At 41.2% G+C, this 23,586-nt stretch overlaps 1 protein-coding gene across 3 annotated transcripts in view; it reads right to left on the reverse strand.

Moving 5' to 3' along the window:
- The window catches only part of LOC124612981 (major facilitator superfamily domain-containing protein 10), a 150,114-nt gene that overhangs the window by 70,670 nt on the left and 55,858 nt on the right, over positions 1 to 23,586 (reverse strand). For all 3 annotated transcript variants that reach the window (XM_047141518.1, XM_047141517.1, XM_047141516.1), the window contains 3 exons: positions 15,227 to 15,385; positions 14,955 to 15,137; positions 6,523 to 6,628 (listed from right to left, as the gene is read on the reverse strand). In XM_047141518.1, the coding sequence (XP_046997474.1) occupies positions 6,523 to 6,628; positions 14,955 to 15,137; positions 15,227 to 15,385 (448 nt within the window). The remainder of the gene's footprint in view (positions 1 to 6,522; positions 6,629 to 14,954; positions 15,138 to 15,226; positions 15,386 to 23,586) is intronic.

Below are 23,586 nucleotides of genomic sequence, written 5' to 3' on the forward strand. Positions count from 1 at the left end.
CAATTCGATTCTACACAGAGTACGCGAAAGAACTTGCCCCCCTTCTAACAGCCGTGTACCGCAAGTCTCTAGAGGAACGGAGGGTTCCAAATGATTGGAAAAGAGCACAGATAGTCCCAGTCTTCAAGAAGGGTCGTCGAGCAGATGCGCAAAACTATAGACCTATATCTCTGACGTCGATCTGTTGTAGAATTTTAGAACATGTTTTTTGCTCGCGTATCATGTCATTTCTGGAAACCCAGAATCTACTATGTAGGAATCAACATGGATTCCGGAAACAGCGATCGTGTGAGACCCAACTCGCTTTATTTGTTCATGAGACCCAGAAAATATTAGATACAGGCTCCCAGGTAGATGCTTTTTTCTTAACTTCCGGAAGGCGTTCGATACAGTTCCGCACTGTCGCCTGATAAACAAAGTAAGAGCCTACGGAATATCAGACCAGCTGTGTGGCTGGATTGAAGAGTTTTTAGCAAACAGAACACAGCATGTTGTTATCAATGGAGAGACGTCTACAGACGTTAAAGTAACCTCTGGCGTGCCACAGGGGAGTGTTATGGGACCATTGCTTTTCACAATATATATAAATGACTTAGTAGATAGTGTCGGAAGTTCCATGCGGCTTTTCGCGGATGATGCTGTAGTATACAGAGAAGTTGCAGCATTAGAAAATTGTAGCGAAATGCAGGAAGATCTGCAGCGGATAGGCACTTGGTGCAGGGAGTGGCAACTGACCCTTAACATAGACAAATTAATGTATTGCGAATACATAGAAAGAAGGATGCTTTATTGTATGATTATATGATAGCGGAACAAACACTGGTAGCAGTTACTTCTGTAAAATATCTGGGAGTATGCGTGCGGAACGATTTGAAGTGGAATGATCATATAAAATTAATTGTTGGTAAGGCGGGTACCAGGTTGAGATTCATTGGGAGAGTGCTTAGAAAATGTAGTCCATCAACAAAGGAGGTGGCTTACAAAACACTCGTTCGACCTATACTTGAGTATTGCTCATCAGTGTGGGATCCGTACCAGATCGGGTTGACGGAGGAGATAGAAAAGACCCAAAGAAGAGCAGCGCGTTTCGTCACAGGGTTATTTGGTAACCGTGATAGCGTTACGGAGATGTTTAACAAACTCAAGTGGCAGACTCTGCAAGAGAGGCGCTCTGCATCGCGGTGTAGCTTGCTCGCCAGGTTTCGAGAGGGTGCGTTTCTGGATGAGGTATCTAATATCTTGCTTCCCCCTACTTATACCTCCCGAGGAGATCACGGATGTAAAATTAGAGAGATTAGAGCGCGCACGGAGGCTTTCAGACAGTCGTTCTTCCCGTGAACCATACGCGACTGGAACAGGAAAGGGAGGTAATGACAGTGGCACGTAAAGTGCCCTCCGCCACACACCGTTGGGTGGCTTGCGGAGTATCAATGTAGATGTAGATGTAGATGTAGATGGAAGCCAAGTTATCATGTAAGGGTTTCGCTTTTACTGAAACTCATGGAAGCCTAGACAAAGAGAACACAGTTCAGACAAACAAATACCTTGTAGAGTGAAGAATCCATAGCAGGAAAATTTCAATTGACAGAAACAATTGCTCATCATATCAGGTCATTTGTTATCATTCTTCCTGAAGTTTTTTCGTAACATCTTAACATCTTGTTACGATACTTCACAGAACAACACACAAATAACATTATCCGATTTCAGGAGATCTGTCAAGCGACAAATAAACCTGTTGTCAGAAATGAAGATAGAGACTTTTTCCATCAGTATCCACATGATGTTCAGTATTAATCCCAGCCACTCTTGCCATATTCCTCAAAACTGGAACTGATCTCTAAGAGAGGTACCTACAGTAGTGCAAGTCTTATTGCATGCTGGTAGTGTCAAGTGTGACGTCATTATGATGTGTACATGCTGTATCGAAGACGACAGAGACCATATATTGACTTCCGTGGTCATGTGAGGTGCTAAACTGCAGTAGCCATTTTTGCAGACAAATTAAAGGAGCAGCTGATTATATCATCAATTGGTATATTCACTGCAATTTTGGAAGCTATTTATGTCTTTATTTTCATTGAAAAGGTGAACCTGCAAACTTTTGGGAAAAAATGAGTTTAATATGCTCTGTAATTAGTAAATTTGATAGTCCATGTATCAGCATCTCAGTGGCCAGTCTGTCAAGTGAAGTTATTTGGTGAAAGAAGTCCCATGTTTGGAACTACTGAGGTTTTTTTTGTTTGTTTTTAATGCAAAAAATTGCTGCCAAGTAGCACTGTGGAATGGAGTCTACATTAAACTCAACACAAGTAGGGAACTGCCTTTAGAAATGAATCAGTTGTTAGAATTAAATACAAATGTTTAACACCAAGCTATATATTCTCTCAAATGTTAACCAGTTACACACATCACGTGCGTAAATACAAAGTTTTGTTAACATTACTTATCACACTCCTAAAAGCTTGAGCATGACTAATGACAATGTGTTTGAGAAAAGTAGTCTGCCCCGACACATGAAACATGGATGCAGACGGGCACAACATGCCACAGATTATTTTTCCAGTTAATTTAATATCTTCACCCAATTTTCCTCAGAAACAGCATAGTTCAATCCAGTACTCATCATCATTTGGCAACTGCAATTAAAGTACTCTTGCAAGTTTTAAAATGTGTTGAATGTTAAATGAGTAATCTTAACAAAACTTTGCATTTTACTGATATAAGAACCATTTGCAAATATTGTCAGCTCAGTGATCACTTCAAGCTGGTATTTGAGAAAAAATACTTCTGTCACCTATTTTCTGCAAAAATGCTACACCTATCATGTACATAGGAACTAAATGAGATGTTACATTTAGCATTAGATGAGACTAATGACTTCTCTGATGTCTCACAGCAAGTAAATCGGACTAGCACCAGTCTCTCTCCACAATGAGACTGGAAATCTCAAGTGTGAAGTATGTTTGGAGATCAGATTCAATACCTCTTACTAATAAACTAACAGTACTGGGACAACTTCTGACACTGATGCAGCTCTTCAATGATATTTGTACTTGGTTGACAATATGTAGGATATACTTTGGTGTTAGACATTTCAATCTTTAATTTTGACAACTGAATCTTTTCTAAAAGTAATTCCCTACTTGTGATGAGGTAAGAAAAAACATGGTTTCCATTCCATGCTGCACACTGCTACTTGGAGACAAGTTTCACCTTTAAACAAATTTGACACTCAGTAGCTTTGAACTATCATTGCAAAACTCTGTTCAATTGACGAGGAACTGTGAAGCTGATTGAACTAGCTCTCAAATTTACAATTTACAAAGTGTATTGTGAGCTCTTTTTTCCAAAATTTGGCAGGTTTGTATTCTCAAAAGGAAATAAAGACGTCAATAGCTTCCAAAATTGCAGTGAATATACCAACTGAGGATATAATCAGTTGCTCCTTTAATTTGTCTGCAAAAATGGCTGCCGCAGTTTAGCATCTCCAACAATCATGAAAGTCGATACATGGTCTCTGTCGTTCTCGATACAGCGTGTACACATAATAATGACATCACGGCATGGCTCTGCCAATGTGCAATAAGATTCACCTACCAGAAGTATCACAAAAATTTAAAAAAATGGACTCGGGTAGAGGTAGTAAGTGCTGACTGTCTTACTTGCTAGGTTGTCACCAAGGCTGTAAACTATCTTGTGGAAGGCATAATTCACGTAAAGCAACGAATATAATTATTTCTATTGAAACTTCAAATCAGGACTATTGTTAGGGATAGAATAATGCTACATTTCCCACTTTCCAAGATCTTGGCAATAGAAGTACATGGATAAGATGACCCGGGCCGCTTCGAGCCAGGAGCCTCCAACATCCTCTGCGAAGAAGATGCATAGGCACAATATCCATGACTGAGGAGAGGTGCCTTAAAAATTACACAGAACTCTGCCAGTTCACCAAGTCATCATTGCACAGTATTGCTTAAAAACTGACCATATTGTGGACTATGAAAAGCCAAAGGTACTTTAACAATCCTCTTTCTGAGACTCTTCTTCTTCTTCGGTTATCAACCCACAGGTTGGTTGGCAGCAGCACGCCATTCCGTTCTTTTGTCAACTTTCTTCTTCATATCTGCATAGGTCTGGCACCCGATGTCATTTATTACTTGTTGAATGTAGCTTAATCTAGGTCGTCCTCGGCGAGTTCTTCCTTCAATGATTCCTTCTAATATTCTCTTAATGAAGTTGTTATGCCGTAAAATGTGACCTATGAAGGTTATTCTTCTTTTCTGTATATTTCGCCAAAGAGATCTGTTTTCTTTCACTCTTCTGAGGACATCTTCGTTTGTAGCCTGAGACTGTGTGTGCCTAAAGAAGCGAAAGAAATTAATCTTGAGCAGTATCAGATAAAGACAGTCTTCACAGGACATGATATTCTATGCTTGAGGGCACAATGTGAAGTGGTATGAGAGAGCTCGGCGCCATTATCCCCAGTGCAGCTCATGCCACCTGCTGATATGCACCTTATCTCCACATTTGCTGATGAAAGAGCATAAGAAATATTTCCCAACACATACCCCTCATGAGCAAAATATTTTGCTCAGCAGTAAACATTTGAGGATGTACAATACATATGTGGTACTTGTAGCATTTAGTGGCCAGGGTCAACTGTCGAAATACAATGTGTATGAGGAAGAAAACATTGTGCAAACTGTGGTGAAGAATAGCAAAGTGAGCACCAGGTTTCTGGGTGCTGAATTAGGAATGCCCCAAAGCTCGATAGTACAAATACTGCACAGACTACCAGCAGAGCTTTTACTTCTGCAGCTACACTGTATGTCATGAGAAGCAAGGCCCATCATTTTTCAAGTACAAGAACTAATGGAGTTTCTTCAGCAGGGGGATGCAGAACATTCTCACAATACACACATGTGGGCAGAAGAAAACTCTCACAACACAAAAGTACAGAAGCACAAACAGAAGTATGGTGTCAGCATCATCGTTCAATTGGGCCACATGTGCAACCACCAAGTTTGGCCTAATTTGTGTAGTTTATGCACAAGAAAGCTTCTGCCCCTTCTATGGGTCAAGACAGTGCCAACTGAACAAGTCCTTTCCTTTTAAGTGGATCTGTAGTGAGGGCCTTATGGCAAGCCAAAGTACCTGAATTCATTTATTTTCTGTAGGGCTACTTGAAAGCCTAATTTATGAACATTTCTGACATTGTCAGTGTGGGAGTGGATGGGAGGGGCTGAGGGAACGAAGGGATGCGAGCAGCTGAGGGAGGGGAGGGGGGTGAGGGAGGGGATGGGGGTGAGGGAGGGGAGATAGGAGGGGGAGGGGAGGGGGGTGAAGGAGGGGAGGGGGAAGGAGGGGGAGGGGAGGGGGGTAGGAGGGGAGGGGAGTGTAGGAGGGGATGTGGGGGTGTAGGAGGGGATGGGGGGGTGTAGGAGGGGAGGGGGGGTGTAGGAGGGGAGGGGAGGGGGGTGTAGGAGGGGAGGGGAGGGGGTGTAGGAGGGGAGGGGAGGGGGGTGTAGGAGGGGAGGGGGGTGTAGGAGGGGAGGGGGGGGGGAAGGAGGGGAGGGGGGGAAGGAGGGGAGGGGGAAGGAGGGGAGGGGGGGAGGGGGAAGGAGGGGAGGGGGAAGGAGGGGAGGGGGAAGGAGGAGAGGGGGAGGGGGAAGGAGGAGAGGGGGAGGGGGAAGGAGGAGAGGGGGAGGGGGAAGGAGGAGAGGGGGAGGGGGAAGGAGGGGAGGGGGAGGGGGAAGGAGGGGAGGGGGGAGGGGGCAGGAGGGGGCAGGAGGGGAGGAGGGAGGGGGAAGGGGGGGAGGGGGAAGGAGTGGAGGGGAAGGGGGAAGGAGGGGAGGGGGAGGGGGAAGGAGGGGAGGGGGAAGGAGGGGAGGGGGGAGGGGGAAGGAGGGGAGGGGGAAGGAGGGGAGGGGGGAGGGGGAAGGAGGGGAGGGGGGAGGGGGGAGGGGGAAGGGGGGAGGGGGAAGGGGGGGAAGGGGGAGGGGGAAGGGGGAAGGGGGGAGGGGGAAGGGGGGAGGGGGGAGGGGGAAGGGGGAAGGGGGAGGGGGGAGGGAGGTGGAGAATGAGGAGAGAGGAATGAGGATGGGGTTTGGCATTATCTCTTGATGATCATAACATGAAAAAAAGCTATTTTATGAGTTGTGCTTGTAACTGCATGTATAACACTAGGCATTAAACATTTCTCCTTAGAACAAGAATCACTCCAAGCATCCAGTGGAGAGTGACCTTAGGGATGTAAAAAGATGTCAGACATATATTATATTTAATTATCTGTTGTAAACTACATTTAATTTAAGTGTAGTACAATTAAATTAACACAATCATAAAGCCATTTAATACAGTTTAAAACTTCAATAAATTTCTTACATGACATTTTATATGCTCTGGCAAGTTGTTAGTATTTAATTCACCATATCATCTTTCTTCATACACAGCTCTTGTCTACTATCTAGAATATTACCATACAGAATTTCATTCTGAATTTATTGAGTTCTTTACCTTCTTTTGAGATGTTTTTAACAGCTCTGAAGAGAAATAAATCCGGAATGCTGATGTATGCAGCTGCTTGGCCTAAGCTTCCAGCCACAGAACTTGCCCTTTTGTTCTGATGAAAAAATAAAAAACACACAATCCTAATACATTCTCATATAAGAAAGTAAAATATCTGCAATGCCCTATTTTTTGAAATGAAGACTGATCATTAGTTACCTCATCACTGTTATCAGTAGCAGCAGCTGATCAAGTAGCATAATCCATATGTATTATAAAAATATACATATACTATGTGATCAAAAGAATCCAACATTTGGCTGAAAAGGACTTACAATTTAGTGGCACCCTCCATCAGTAATGCTGGAATTCGATATGGTGTTGGCCCACCCTTAGCCTTGATGGCAGCTTTCACTCTCACAGGCATGCACTCAATCAGGTGCTGTAAGGTTTCTTGGGGAATGGCAACCCATTCTTCACAGAGTGCAGTGCTGCACTGAGGAGAGGTACCGATGTCTGTCGGTGAGGCCTGATACGAAGTCAGCATTCCGAAACATCCCCAAAGTGTTCTATAGGATTTGTGTCAGGACTTTGTGCAGGCCAGTCCATTACAGGGATGTTCTGTTGTGTAACCACTCCGCCACAGGCCGTGCGTTATGAACAGCTGTTCGATCGTGTTGAAAGACACAATCGCCATCCCCAAATTGCTCTTCAACAGTGGGAAGCAAGAAGGTGCTTAAAGCATCAATGTAGGCCTGTGCTGTGGTAGTGTCACACAAAACAACAAGGGGCTCAAGCCCCCTCCATGAAAAACATGACCACACCATAACACCACCACCTCCGAATTCTACTGTTGGCACTAAACAAGCTGGTAGATGATGATCACTGGGCATTCACCATACCTACAACCTGCCATCGGATCGCCACATTGTGTACCGTGATTCGTCACTCCACACAACGTTTTCCCACTGTCCAATCATCCAATGTTTATGCTCCTTACACCAAGCGAGGCATCGTTTGGCATTTACCGGCGTGATTTGTGGCTTATTAGCAGCCGCTCAACCACAAAACGCAAGTTTTCTCAACTCCCGCCTAACTATCATAGTACTTGCAGTGGATTCTGATGCAGTTTGGAATTTATGTGTGACAATCTGGATAGGTGTCTGCCTATTACACATTACGACCCTCTTCAACTATCCGCAGTCTCTCTCAGTCAACAGATGATGTCGGCCTGTCCGCTTTTGTGCTGTATGTGTCCCTTCACGTTTCCACTTCACTATCACATCGGAAATAGTGGACTTAGGGATGTTTAGGAGTGTGGAAAACTCGTGTACAGACATATGATGCAAGTGATACCAAATCACCTGACCATGTTCAAAGTCCGGGAGTTCTGCACAGTGCCCCAATCTGCTCTCTCACGATGTCTAATGAGTACTGAGGTTGCTAATATGGAGTACCTGGCAGCACAATGCACCTAATATGAAAAAACATGTTTTTGGGGGTGTCTAGATAATTTTTATCACATAGTGTATGTATGTATGTATGTATGTATGTACGTTCGTACTCCTAAACCACTGGATCGATTTGAACCAGACTTTGTACATGTATCACTTACTGTCTGGAAAGAAATGCTGTGGGGGAAGAACCACCTACTTATCAAAGGGATGTGTGTGGAAAAGATTCTCGCTGTTGCCCCCTCCCCCACAGCGAAAGGAAAAAGGTTAATGGCTTACTACATTATCACCACAATGCAGTAAAACTGCCACATCAGGCATAATATTTTAATTTATTGCTTCTTTACTACTAACTGTTCATGACACCTTTTGCAGACAGTATTCACATATACCATTGAATGTACATGCAGAATCATAGGATTGAAGACACACAGCTCAGGAGATAAGATATCAAACATTGAGCTATGTGAAAAAACTGCACAGCAAAATTTGCTAGTGATAGCTGAAATATACATACCCAACAGCTGGAACCCCCTCATCTTTACCCCCTTCCCAATCCACACATTCTTGTAAAGAAAAACTGACAGCTCCAAATTAATTTAATTTTTGTGAGTAACACTATCTTATTCAAACTTAGCCTAAAACTTGGGATAAGCTACAAATCAGTCTCAGCACAACCAAGTTTTTTCAGCTTTCACATTAATTGGCTTCACCAACACACCAATCCTTTTTTCATTCCATATTATGGTGCAGACATTGATTATTTTTGTTCATAAACAAAATAAATATTTTTTCCACAAGACAATTTTATGTTCAGTCACAATGAAAAACAACTTTTACTGATATTGCTGACTGCAATATATATACTGCCACTCTTTAACAATTTGGGGTGTCTCCTTTAGTAATGTTCTGAAACCACTGGTCACCTTCTGACCAGCGACTGAAATTTAACTGCAGCAGGCTACCAAAGTAAACATCCCCAAATACATCAAGAGCCACAATAGGGCTGATTATCTAATCATGACACAAACTTTCAAACCAGTTAACAGTTGAACAAGTTTCTAGTGATTGTGACTCGATATTAAATAATCTTGTAAAATACTGACAAAAATTGACCCCACAGTCATTTGGCTAACTTACAAAAATTGTTTTTCTTTTCTAGGACATAAGTGCCTTACCATTTATTCGTATTCAGAGTCACACCACTACTATATTTGCTGAGAAAAATGAACCCAAGAACCAAAACTCCAATACTCAGCAATTTTACACATAGTTGACTACAATTTTTTGGTGTACACTGCCAAAGTACATTTATTTTGTAGTTTCAACTTTTTCACGAAGTGTTTATCATGCAGTATCTCTGTAATCATAACTGCTCTTTTAAAAAGTATTTAATATCTTTAACTAATAAGAGTCGCTAAACCTGAAATGGGAACAGAACATGGAAGTACCATTCTCTTTCTATAACCACATTGATTTCTGGGGACACACTTCAACAGCTTAGTTGCAACATCCAAGCCCCAAAAGTAACAATTCTCACTCTGCACTGGAATCAATGAGCTCCAATTTGAAGAATTCACTGTACTGCATTGCAGGTTCCTACCTCCCATCGAAAAACCAATACAAAAAGTACGCTGCTTCACAACTTCTAAGGGACAGAAATGTTGTTCGACGGAATAATCACAGGTAATGATGGCTGACATGAAACATAGTAGATATGTAACAGAGATGCGGTGGTATATTTATAACAAAAAAATGGTACAGTTTCACTACGAGGGCAAGCAGGATAACAGGCGTAAATAACCTTGATATTCGTCACAGGAAAACCCGTAATGTTAATGTCATTTTCAGACTGTCTGTGAGGAATGTGTGCTCCCTAGACACTAATGCACATTTTGTACCTGTTTTTGATACTGGCCACCAAACCATTAACTGGAGGATATTGCCCCAATCTTCAGTTTTCAGTTCTTGCATGGTTCAGGGAGTGGGTGTTCATTGAGAACCACATCTACCAAGAGCACTCTAGGTATGCTTTATAGGGCTTAGCTCCGGGCAGTATACAGGCCATGCCACACTTTCAACATCTGCATTTTCCTCTGCAACCAACATCAGTGGTCCTGTTGTGACAAAGCAAGCTGGGATAATTTTACTTCCTCCCTTGTTTTGCCATTGCCTCCTTAAACTCGTTTTTTCACTTTTAACTAATTAGCATTAACATATGTGAGAATAATCTGCATTTTCATAAAAGAGAAAGGTTGGTCCTCAGTTTTATAGAATATAACACCAGATCTAATTTTGTGCTTAGTTTTCTGTATATAATTGATTTTCTAATTTATTTTGGTTATGCCTAGCTAATACTTCTGTTACAGAGTGAAATTAGTAATTGTTTCATACCTTAAATTCTATTTTGGGTTATAAAAAATATAAATTACATACTGATTATAAACATTTGGAGGAACAACTAATTGTATTCTTAAAGGATCTTTTTGGCTCTATTCGAAAACATGTTAGCAAAGCCAGCCCTTGATTAATTCGAAAGTAATTAACAGTTTTGTCAAACGTATTGTTTGCGTAATGATATTTGTTAATTTCATGATTTAAACAAATAATTTGGCCTAACACTTGTAGTAGAACAAACTGTTAAAAAGAACCAATTTTTTGATGTGTTCAGTTAATTTAATGAGTTAAGTTTTAATTGTAATTTCGGTTAACTTCAAACATTGTGTAGTTTCAGTACCTATGATTGTGAGGATATATAAGGGCCCGATTTTTAGTTGTGAGACAGTCAGTCCACGGCCGAGTTTCTGATGAAAAAACTGTTTTCGTTATAACAACAATCCATAAACTTAGCTGCGAAAAAAGTTTAATACAATTAGTCCGTGTGTTAAAACAATAACAGTGTCTGTTCCATACATACCCAATTATTCCGAAAGAAGTGCGAATTATGTGGTTATGTTTTTTACTTTTCACAGATATTCAACAGTAAACTATTGTATCAGTATGTGGATGTTTGCCTACAACCTATTAATCAGGTTTATTGAAAGTTAAACAACAGTGCACTGGCCATATAACTGTGTATTATTGGAGGGTTGTGAACTGCGAAAGTGAAAAGTGAAGAACTGCGAAATTGAAGAAATGCGAAACGCTACTGTGCATCTGTCAGCTACATTATTTACGGCAGTCAGTGTCAAAATTACAAACCCCATTTATCAGTCAGTGTAGCATTGCAGTATGTTGACACTGAGGACAATCAACGAAGAAATAAATAAGGCAAACGCCACACTGTGTGGTAGGACACTGTCGCCTAACAACAAAAGGTCAGGTCCTATCGTACATACAGACAGACAGATATGATCCAGAATAATTTCCCAGCATTACCGCAATGCTGTAATGATACCTTGCTCGAAGATATGCGATGGTGTTTGCCCATTGTACATAATGCCTGCCCACATCATAACACCTAGGCCATACCAACAACATTCATGAACATTCTATGGTATGGTATGGTATGTTGTTGTTGTTGTTGTTGTTGTTGTTGTCTTCAGTCCTGTGACTGGTTTGATGCAGCTCTCCATGCTACTCTATCCTGTGCAAGCTTCTTCATCTCCCAGTACTTACTGCAACCTACGTCCTTCTGAATCTGCTTAGTGTATTCATCTCTTGGTCTCCCTCTATGATTTTTATCCTCCACACTGCCCTCCAATACTAAATTTGAGATCCCTTGATGCCTCAGAACATGTCCTACCAACTGGTCCCTTCTTCTTGTCAAGTTGTGCCACAAACTCCTCTTCTCCCCAATTCTATTCAATACCTCCTCATTAGTTATGTGATCTACCCATCTAATCTTCAGCATTCTTCTGTAGCACCACATTTCGAAAGCTTCTATTCTCTTCTTGTCTAAAGTATTTATCGTTCATGTTTCACTTCCATACATGGCTACACTCCATACAAATACTTTCAGAAACGACTTCCTGACACTTAAATCTATACTCAATGTTAACAAATTTCTCTTCTTCAGAAACGCTTTTCTTGCCATTGCCAGTCTACATTTTAGATCCTCTCTACTTCGACAATCATCAGTTATTTTGCTCCCCAAATAGCAAAACTCCTTTACTACTTTAAGTGTCTCATTTCCTAATCTAATTCCCTCAGCATCACCAGACTTAATTTGACTACATTCCATTATCCTCGTTATGCTTTTGTTGACGCCCATCTTATATCCTTTCAAGACACTGTCCATTCCATTCAACTGCTCTTCCAAGTCCTTTGCTGTCTCTCACAGAATTACAATATCATTGGCGAACCTCAGTTTTTATTTCTCCTCCATGGATTTTAATACCTACTCCAAATTTTTCTTTTGTTTCCTTTACTGCTTGCTCAATATACAGATTGAATAACATAGGGGAGAGGCTACAACCCTGTCTCACTCCCTTCCCAACCACTGCTTCCCTTTCATGCCCCTCGACTCTTATAACTGCCATCTGCTTTCTGTACAAATTGCAAATAGCCTGTCGCTCCCTGTGTTTTACCCCTGCTGCCTTTAGAATTTGAAACAGAGTATTCCAGTCAATATTGTCAAAAGCTATCTCAAAGTCTACAAATGCTAGAAATGTAGGTTTGCCTTTCCTTACTCTTTCTTCTAAGATAAGTCATAGGGTCAGTATTGCCTTACGTGATCCAATATTTCTACTGAATCCAAACTAATCTTGCCCAAGGTTGGCTTCTACTAGTTTTTCCATTCGTCTGTAAAGAATTCGCGTTAGTATTTTGCAGCTGTGGCTTATTAAACTGATTGTTCGGTAATTTTCACATCTGTCAACACCTGCTTTCTTTGGGATTGCATTTATCATATTCTTCTTGAAGTCTGAGGGTATTTCGCCTGTCTCATACATCTTGCTCACCAGATGGTAGAGTTTTGTCAGGACTGGCTCTCCCAATGCCATCAGTAGTTCTAATGGAATGTTGTCTACTCCCGGGGACTTGTTTCGACTCAGGTCTTTCAGTGCTCTGTCAAACTCTTCACACAGTATTTCGTCTCCCATTTCATCTTCATCTACATCCTCTTCTATTTCCAGAACATTGTCCTCAAGTACATCGCCCTTGTATAGACGCTCTATATACTCCTTCCACCTTTCTGCTTTCCCTTCTTTTCTTAGAACTGGGTTTCCATTTGAGCTCTTGATATTCATACAAGTGATTCTCTTTTCTCCAAAGGTATCTTTAATTTTCCTTTAGGCAGTATCTATCTTACCCCTAGTGAGATAAGCCTCTACATCCTTACATTTGTCCTCTAGCCATCCCTGCCTAGCCATTTTGCACTTCCTCCTCATATCATTTTTGAGATGTTTCTATTCCTTTTTGCCTGGTTCATTTACTGCATTTTTATATTTTTTCCTTTCATCAATTAAATTCAATATTTCTTCTGTTACCCAAGGATTTCTACTAGCACTCGTCTTTTTACCTACTTGATCCTTTGCTACCTCCACTACTTCATCCCTCAGAGCTACCCCTTCTTCTGCTACTGTATTTCTTTCCCCCACTTGTGACAATTGTTCCCTTATGCTCTCCCTGAAACTTTGTACAACCTCTGGTTTAATCAGTTTGTCCAGATCCCATCTCCTTAAATTCCCACCTTTTTGCAGTGTCTTCAGTTTTAATCTACAGCTCATAACCAATAGATTGTGGTCAGAGTCCACATCTGCCCCTGGAAATGTCTTATAATTTAATACCTGGTTCCTAAATCTCTGTCTTACCATTATATAATCTATCTGATACCTTCTAGTATTTCCAGGATTCTTCCACGTGTACAACCTTCTTTTATGATTCTTGAATCAAGTGTTAGCTATGATTAAGTTATGCTCTGTGCAAAATTCTACCAGACGGCTTCCTCTTTCATTTCTTTCCCCCAATCCATATTCACCTACTATGTTTCCTTCTCTCCCTTTTCCTACTCTCGAATTCCAGTCACCCATGACTATTAAATTTTAGTCTCCCTTCACTACCTGAATAATTTCTTTTATCTCATCATACATTTCATCAATTTCTTCATCATCTGCAGAGCTAGTTGGCATATAAACTTTTACTATTGTAGTAGGTGTGGGCTTCGTGTCTATCTTGGCCACAATAATGTGTTCACTGTGCTGTTTGTAGTAGCTTATCCGCACTCCTGTATTCCTATTCATTATTAAAGCTACTCCTGCATTACCCCTATTTGATTTTGTATTTATAACCCTGTATTCACCTGACCAAAATTCTTGTTCCTCCTGCCACCGAACTTCACTAATTCCCACTTTATGTAACTTCAACCTATCCATTTCCCTTTTTAAGTTTTCTAACCTACCTGCCTGATTAAGGGATCCGACATTCCACGCTCCGATCCGCAGAATGCCAGTTTTCTTTCTCCTGATAATGGCGTCCTCTTGAGTAGTCCCCACCTGGAGATCCGAATGGGGGACTATTTTACTTCCGGAATATTTTACCCAAGAGGACACCATCATTTAACAATACAGTAAAGCTGAGTGTCCTAGGGAAAAATTACTGCTGTAGTTTCCCCTTGCTTTCAGCCGTTCGTAGTACCAGCACATTTTCTTTTACTATCACTGGCCAGGTGGTCTGTAGCAATTATAGGTTGTTCCGTAGCAATTTAGAGTCATTCCTTAGCAACTGCCATGCAGCGTAATAATGCGTGACAAAAAGTCTGCTATATTACTGCTACCAACTACTACCTTTCCTCTCACCAAACTATTAAGGAATCATATATCCCAACAACCATTATGCACTCGCATAGCATTCAGTATATAAATTTTATAAGGGCACGAGAGACAAAAGTTAAATATCTCTCTCTCTCTCTCTCTCTCTCTCTCTCTCTCTCTCTCTCTGCAATGGTGTGTCTTCATTTCAGGAATGGATCACTAGCAGGAAGAAATATTACACATTTTGAAAGCTATATTGCAACAAGGAGTTACAAGAAAAATTCAAGATGTGTACCTTTGGCAGAGTCTCCTTAAAAAACAGCGTAACAAATAACACATCAAGCAGCGATAATCCAAAAGCAAACAGTGCCGGAGTGACAAACCAGTCACCAGACTGGCCTTGTGCCCACCTTGCAAACATGGCTCCAATCACAGGACCAACTATGAAGCCAACAGAAAAGGCAATACCAACAAGGGCCTTGAACAGGAAAAATAAGAAAAAAAAAATCACATATAGATGTCATGAAACATTCTACAACTAAGACAAAGCAATAAAAATTCAATTACCATCCCGCGTCCTCTAGTAGCAGATGATGATACGTCAGTAATGATTGCCATAGACAGACTAACATTTCCCTTGCTTATTCCTCCGATAATTCTTGCAAAAACAAAAAGCAAAAATGAGCTCGACAAGGCCCACAGCACGTAAGAAAATGAAATTCCAATCTAAAACAAAAATTACAGAAGTTGAAAAAGAACACTTGCAGTACCTGAACATTAAGCATTTAAATTTCTTTCTACATCTAATTAAGCAGTATTATAATTATTTCCTGCTCTTAATAATACTTACAATGTCTTGATCACTCTAAATAACCGTGTGTACAGATGCAAATTACAAAATGTTTCCAGCAAATGTTATTTAGCCGTCAGGGGGACATCAATCGCCTTCATTGTAACATTGATTTTTACAAAGGTATGAACAGCGGTATGACTTTTTTAAATGGCACCCTATATTTTTTATTTGGTAATTCATTTCCTCTCCTAAATACCTATTCAAAAATTTATCACAGTGTACCATTTACTGAAACACAACATTATTAATTAAATAACACAACAATGACGTTCCCAGCATTTAGAGCAGGTACTTGGGCTAATGGAACACATCCACCTGCTGACGATGACAGAGGACAAATATAAACACAAGTCGAATGCACACCCATCATTCCATCAACCATCATCAGCTCAAGAGTTGTGCGAGTAGAATGTACACCAATGAAGAGAAGACTCATCTATGGGGAATGTAAGTTGGCAGACCAATAATTGCAATACTGTTTTCTTATGTACAGGTACATTTAGTACAGTAGTTAGTCCTTTTAAATACTGTTGTGTTGAGTAGGCATACAGTCAAGGCTGTCCTCCTTACAAACTGCATCAACATGTTGTTGAAGGTAGGCAAGATGCTACACAGGAAGTGGGACTGTACAGAGAGTGATATCTTCACAAGAACCCACCTTCCTGATGGATGTTTTCTCGTCTTGTTGCGATGCTTCAGGAAATGGGAAGTTTCAATCCACAACAATGCAATCGTCGTAGTACTCACACAGACGAAGCTGCCGAAGTTACTGTTCTCGCTTCCGTTGCTATGAATCCACATGTGAACACATGACAGCTTGAACACGAGATTGCCATTCCTAAAACCAGTGTACATCGTATTCTTACACGCCACCAGTTCCATCCTTGCCATGTACACCTACATCAAGAGTTGCATGGGAACGGTTTCCAGAATCGTGTAGTTCTGTCAGTGGGCACAGCAGCTAATACTTGCCAACCCAAGCTTCTTCTCCAATGTTTTATTTACCGATGAATGTTCCTTCTCAAACAAAGGACAGGTAAATAGAAGGAACGTGTATTAATGGTCCAGTGACAACCCACAATGGCTTAGACAGGTGGAACATCAGTGTCGATGGAGAGAGAACATCTGGTGTGGGTTGCTTGGTTCTACAATTATTTCATCAATGGTAGTCTAAATGGCACAGTGTATGCCAACTTCCTCAGATGAATTCTTCTGCTTCTGGATGAAGTGCCGCTAAGAACCAGAATGCTTATGTGGTATCAACACGATGGATGTCCAGAACATAATGCCTCACGTGCGTGTCGTGTTCTGAACCGATGGTATCGTGCCAGATGGATTGGTCTAGGAGGAACAGTTACTTTGCCTGCCAGGTCTCCCGATTTAAATCTTCTGCAATTTTTTTCTTTGGGGATGCATTAAAGATGTTGTCTACTGCCATATTCCAACAACTCCAGAGGACATGCTGGAATGTATCGTGCCTGCTTGTAATTCTCTTTAGCAGGTAACACTGGAAAAAGTAAATAATTCTTTCCGTCAACAAGTACACCAGGGTTACCACTCCTTCAGAGTGGTACAGGAGAGTCAAAGTCAATTTTGTGTTATGTTTTTACTTGATTTTCATTTGTTTTCTGGCAACTCCAGCAAATGGACGTTTGTGATCCCGGGCTCAAAGTCAGTGCTGTGTTATGTAATTAATAATGTTGTATTTCAGTGAATGATACCTGTGTTACATTTTTGAATAGGCCTTTAGGAGAGGAAATAAATTACCTAATAAAAAATACAGGGTGCCATTTAAAAAAGTCATACCGCTGTTCATGTCTTTGTAAAACACAAAGCTACAATGAAGGCAATCCTGCTGAATAAAGTCCCCAACGACTAAAGAACATTTGCTTGAAAACTTCTGTAATTTGCATCTGGACAAACAGTTATTTAGGGTGGTCAAGATAAATGGAACACCCTCTATAGCCAAGACGATGAGTTGCAGATAGGCACAACAAAAAGACTGTCACAAATTAGCTTTCAGCCAGTAAGGCGTTCAAAAAAACCACCACACACACACACACACACACACACACTCACACACTCACACACTCACACACTCACACACTCACACACTCACACACTCACACACACAAAACTGCTGTCTCTCGCAACTGAAGCCACACTGTGGCCAGTAGCACAAGTGCACGATGAGAGAGGCAACTGGGTGGGGTGGGGGGTATTAGTAGGAGGCTGGGGCAGGGAGAGGGAGGTGGGCTGGAGGTGGGGGGGGGGGGGGGGGGGGGGAGGGGGGGAAGGAGAGAAAAAAAACAGCTGGGTGCAATAGCGGAATGCGGTCGTGTAGTGCTACAATGGGAACAGAGAAGGGGCTGGATGGGTGATTACCATGATTAACAAAGGTTGAGGCCAGAAGGCTTACAGGAACATAGGATATATTGCAGGCAAAGTTCCCACATGTGCAATTCAGTTCCCGTAACCCTCCTGGCCTCAATCTTCAGTAGTCATTGTCCTCACCCATCCAGCCCCTGCCCTATTCTCATTCCAGCGCTACACGGCCCTCATTCCACAGTCACACCCAGTCTTTTTACTTCTCTTCTTTGCTGTTCCTCCTCCCCCCACCTCTCCCCTGCCCACCGTCTAACCTCCCGACTGCACACCCCCATCCCTGGGCACTCCCCAGCAGCACTTCACTATCTCCCACCCCTACCCTACTATTCCCCCTCTCCCTCCCCCAGCATCCACCTTACCGCCACCCAGTCACCACTCCCATCACATAGTGGTGCTGCTACTCGCAGTGTGACTTCAATTTCCAGAGACTGCAGTCGTGTGTGTGTGTGTGTGTGTGTGTGTGTGTGTGTGTGTGTGTGTGTGTGTGTGTTATGAAGGCCTTACTGGCCCAAGTTAATTTGTGACAGTCGTTGTGCCTATCTGCAACTCAGCATCTCCACTATATGGTGAGTGGCAACTTTCCTCTTCATAATATTGTTACATTTGATCCTGGATTTTCCATTGTTTGACAATAACACTTTCTACTGTTTAATAAAACAAATTATGATTAATGTATTTACAGTGATTATTATTAAAGAAATCTATTAGCTTTAATGGTAAAAAAATACATTTTCAGTTTTTAAGCCTCTAAAATAATTTGCCAATTTCTGTTTCAACTGGTAGAAAAGTTTTTCAGCAATTCTAACACGAAATATTTTTATTCTGCTTTTCAAAATTGTATGTTCAGTCAGGAAAGATACACAACTTCTGATGTGGTTTTTATTTTGTATTTCCCAAAACTTCAGACAATGAAGGGTGTGTTGTGGATTTCACTCTTCTGTTGCAGAAACTTTGGTCATTTGGTTGGGACCTTTATCGCAGCTACTAGCTGTGTTTTTGATCTGTGAGTTAGTGGTTTGAGTCATGAGTGCTGTTTGTGCCAGATTCGGGATTCAGTGTCATCTTCAAACATATCAATCTTTACAAAGTTAAAAGATTAAGCAAATAATGTATATAGCTGTAAGTGGCATAATCACAGAGTAAAATCATGATAAAATGTGACACTCAAAAACCATAACGTCAGGTCATTACCAGCATAGTATCAGCGTACAGTATGCCAGCGATGATCGGACACTATGGTTCATGAGTATTTCCCATTTTATCACAGTTTTATTCTATATGATGATGCCATTTATGGCTATATATTTTATTTGCTTACTCTGTTTAATTTACAGAGGCAGATCAATCTGAAAATGGTAACTGAATGAACAAATATCTGTGATTAGAGACTGTTGTGGTATTTACAAAATTTCTTAACACTGGATTGCTTTCACCTTCACCTTCAAAGCGAGTATTTCAAACCTCAAGTTTTCATGGTTATACCCAGATTCAACAAAACGGGTCATTCAACACCCTCGTATGGACTTTTGTGTGTAAGAATGTCTTTGATGGGATAAAAGATTTGAAATGGGGAGTCAACGATGCTGTTATTTCATTCAGTGTTAGTCATCTGGATAGATTAAAGGTCATTGTTAGGCTTAGCATAGTTCCTGATGTTATCATCAAACGTCTTCAGCTTCTGGATAAACTGAGTCAACATGTCTCAGTATGCAGTTGAAACTAATACAAAGAAAGCAAGAGCAGCAAGACGGAGAAAGAGTCTAGATGAATAACAAGAATCAGAAGAGGAGTCCCCAGATTACTCTGCTGAACTTTGATAAAAACATGAGGTAACCATAAATTTTTAATAATAGATTAGTTTAATCATATTTTCTATGATTTGACATTCAGTAGCCTACTACACTAGACACTCGGTAATCCGGCCCTCAGTAGGATGGCCTCTCAGTAATTCGGCGCACATATAAAATGTACTGTATTTGAAATTTTAGCTTTTTTTACAGTTTGGAATCATGTCTTCTAAAAGGAAACATGTTACGCTAGACCTCAAGCAGAAACTAGAAATTTTAGGTAAGTTAAATCAAGGTTCTTCGCAGAAAGCCATTGCTGCCGAGATCAGTGTTGGACAAGCAACTATTTATAACATCAAAAAGAAAGAAGATGTTATTCGACAGTACTCAACACAAATGGATAGCAAGTTGCAAAACTGGAAGTTTATGCGAAAGAGTGAGAATGAAGAACTGGACGTAGCTGTTTACAGATCGTTCATACAACAACGCAGTGAAGGAATTCCAGTCAGTGGCCCAATTATAAAGAAAAAAGCAGTTGCATTTAACGAACAACTTGGTGGTAGTAACTTGTTTGCAGCGAGCGAAGGTTGGCTATCAAACTGGAAAAAAACAAAATGGCATTCGGCAGCTGACAGTCACCGGGGAAAGTCGCTCAGCTAATAACAAGGATGCTGATGAGTTTGTAAGCAAGATATGGAAGATAATAGAGGAAGAAGATTTAACTGCTGATGTCTTGTATAATGCTGATGAAACAGGGATCTTTTACAAGATGCTTCCTTCAAAAACATTAGCTGCCTAGAACAAGAAGGAAGCTTGTGGTTACGAACAACAGAAACAGTGGGTAACAATGGCATGTTGTAATCCAAATGGAAGTCATAAACTACCACTTATGGTGATTGGAAAAACCCAACATCCATGTTGTTTTCAACACACTGACATAAATACTCTACCAATTCAGTATTGCACACAGAAGGAAGTGTGGATGGACAGACAAATATTCTCTCGGTGGCTCCATGAAATGTTTGTACCAGCAGTGAGGAAAGAGCTATAGAAGAAAAAGCTTCCACTGAAAGCTATCCTTATATCTGACAAAGCTCCCAGTCATCCTTCAGATGTTTCTCTAAAGTCAGATGATATACATGGACCAGGGAAGTTTGGAATCAATCAACCATCATTATCGACAGTCACTTCTCATCTCATTGCTGAATGAAAGTGAAAATGACTATTGAGACTACGCTGAAGGCGTGGAAAGCAATTAACATATGTGATGTCATTTTCCAAGCACCCGAAGCATGGGATAAAGTAGAGATTGCTAACATAATGAAGAGCTGGAGAAAATTGTGGCCATCCATTGATGTCGAGTTGGATCCAGTAGTGAGTGACAGCGATGAGCCAGTCAATTCAGAATTATCAGTTACTTTGTACACTGCCATGTTCCACAACCTTCCAGGAGCAGAAGAAATTGATGATGATGCTACTAAGTGGCTGAATGAGGAAACCTGTGATATGGACCAAACTTTAACACATGAAGAAATAATCAAAAGTGTACAAAAAGTAGTGATGAAGGAGAGAGCATGAAGATTTCTCACATGGCTGGTACTGAAGTGGCCGAGGTCTTCCTGGAGTACATTATGGAACAATTAGATACATGCAGTACCGATGTAATACTTGTAAAGCGGTTGTGTGATAAAGCAGGCCAACATCGTGTACCATGATTGCGACAGTTAAAAATTAGGGACATGTTTCATAGTGAGTGATACAACTGTTCAATTGTGTACAGTATACACTCAAGGACTAAGTTTTCTTTGAAAATTAATGTATTTTTGGATTTAATAAAGTATATCCCCTATGTTTTAAAATTGAATCCTTCGGTTTAATAAAGTCCAATACACTATATACACTATGTTTTCAAAATAAGTAAAAAACGAAATAAATGAATAAAATAAATTTCAGGCACTCAATAATCTGGCACCCATATGTACCAGGAATGGCCACCTTAGCGCGAGTCTAGTGTAAATGCAACCTCTATCTCACCAATCACTACACATGACATTCAAATTTTCAGAAATGCTAAAAAACCGAAGGCACCACTGAACTACAGCAACGGCAAAAATCAGGGAGATTTATATGAAATTTTCTCCTAGTAAAAATTGCTTAGCGGTAAAAAAATTAATAAATATTATACCAAGAAGAAAGAAACATTGATTCTGCTTCATAAAGCTAACAATACATGCTGAAAGCAGCTGCCAAAATTTCAAAGTTCTAGGTGTATCAGTTCCCGAGAAGACAATACACAAAGTTTGCAAATTTAACATTGGCAAGATGGGCAGTCTCACTCCCCTTAATAGCCTAAACAGCAGTGTCAACATTGACCCTGCACACTAATTTGATGTTTATTTCTAGCTTTTTCCCCCTGTGTGGCCTGCAGTCAATATTAATACTGACATCAAAGTGCACACTGAAATGTAGTTGGTATTAACTTCTTCACCAACTGTAAACTAAACGACTATATGTCAGTCCCAATTGACAAAGAGAAGATAGCTAAAAACAGGCACGTGGAAAAAGGGCTAAAAATGACACGATACAGAAATGGATATACAAAACTAAAAATTAAATGGCCTTCACCATATTTCTTCGGCAGATAAAAAGTAAAATGCGGTTGACAGCCCGTGCATCATTCGCTAAACCAGCTGATAAATCAAACGGCAAACCCAAGCTGGAATGCAAATGGTTAAAAAAAAGGGCAGTCCACCAGGAAGTGGCAGACAGTCAAAATTTGGGTGCAATATGTACAAAGTGGTGGGGTAGTGCCACTTAGCCAACGACAATGGCTAAGAAGGCAGTGCCCAATATGCTCTAAATCGCTCTGAGCACTATGGGACTTAACATCTGCCCAATATGCAGCCTAGTTAAAACAATCTCCTCCCACCGACAGACAGCAATGCAGAGATCATTGGAGGGAATATAGGTACTCGTGGGCTGAAGTACGAGGACTGCTGCAGCATCAGTAGCCTCGTTTCCTGGCAGCCCAACAGGAACCCACAGAAACACGACACTGGCTCCACCAAGAGTGAACAAGTGACACTTTTCCTGGACCCGCTGCACTAAGGGATTGGCAGTGAATAGCACACAGTCTTTGAAGGGAACTGAGTGAGTCTGAGCAGAGGACACAATTGAAAAGCCTGTGCCGCCGGATGTACTCTATGGCCTGAAGCATGGTGAAGAGCTCGGTTGTAAATACTGAGGAATGTGCGGGAAGCCAGTATCTAAAGACATGGGTTCCAATGAGTAATGCACACCCGACCCCACAGTCAGTCCGAGAGCTATCAGTGTATACAAAGGCAGTATTGCAAAGTTCCATGTGAAGGTAGTGAAACTGAAGGCAATAGACCGAGGCTGGAGTAGTGTCCTTAGGAAGCGAATGAAGGCATAGGTTAACATGGGCCGCTTCACAAAGACAAGGTGGTGAAGGGTTCACATCCACCGGAAGTCACAGGTAATGTGAAGTTAAGCTGCCATAAGAAGTGCTGAAAGCGAACTCCAGAGGTAATAGAGAAGAGGGACGAGCCCCATAGTCACGATCAAAGGAATCATCAAAGGAGGAGGCATAGGATGGGTGGTCATGTATGGCAGACAAACGGCATGCATACCTTCTGAAGAGAAAGTCGCGGTGGTAGGGCAGTTGTAGTTCAGCAGCTTCGGGATACATACTCAACCAGGCTAGCGTAAAAGGCACCCATGGCCAAACAGATGCCACGATGGTGGATAGTGTTGAGACGGCATAAGAGGGACGGGTGTGCAGATGCATAAACAAAGCCCCCATGATCGAGTTTCGAATGGACAAGGGACCAGTACAAACGGAGGAAGGTGGTTCGATCGGCACCCCAGGAAGTACCATT

The sequence above is a fragment of the Schistocerca americana genome, chromosome 4 (assembly GCF_021461395.2).
Source record: "Schistocerca americana isolate TAMUIC-IGC-003095 chromosome 4, iqSchAmer2.1, whole genome shotgun sequence".
NCBI lineage: Eukaryota > Metazoa > Arthropoda > Insecta > Orthoptera > Acrididae > Schistocerca > Schistocerca americana.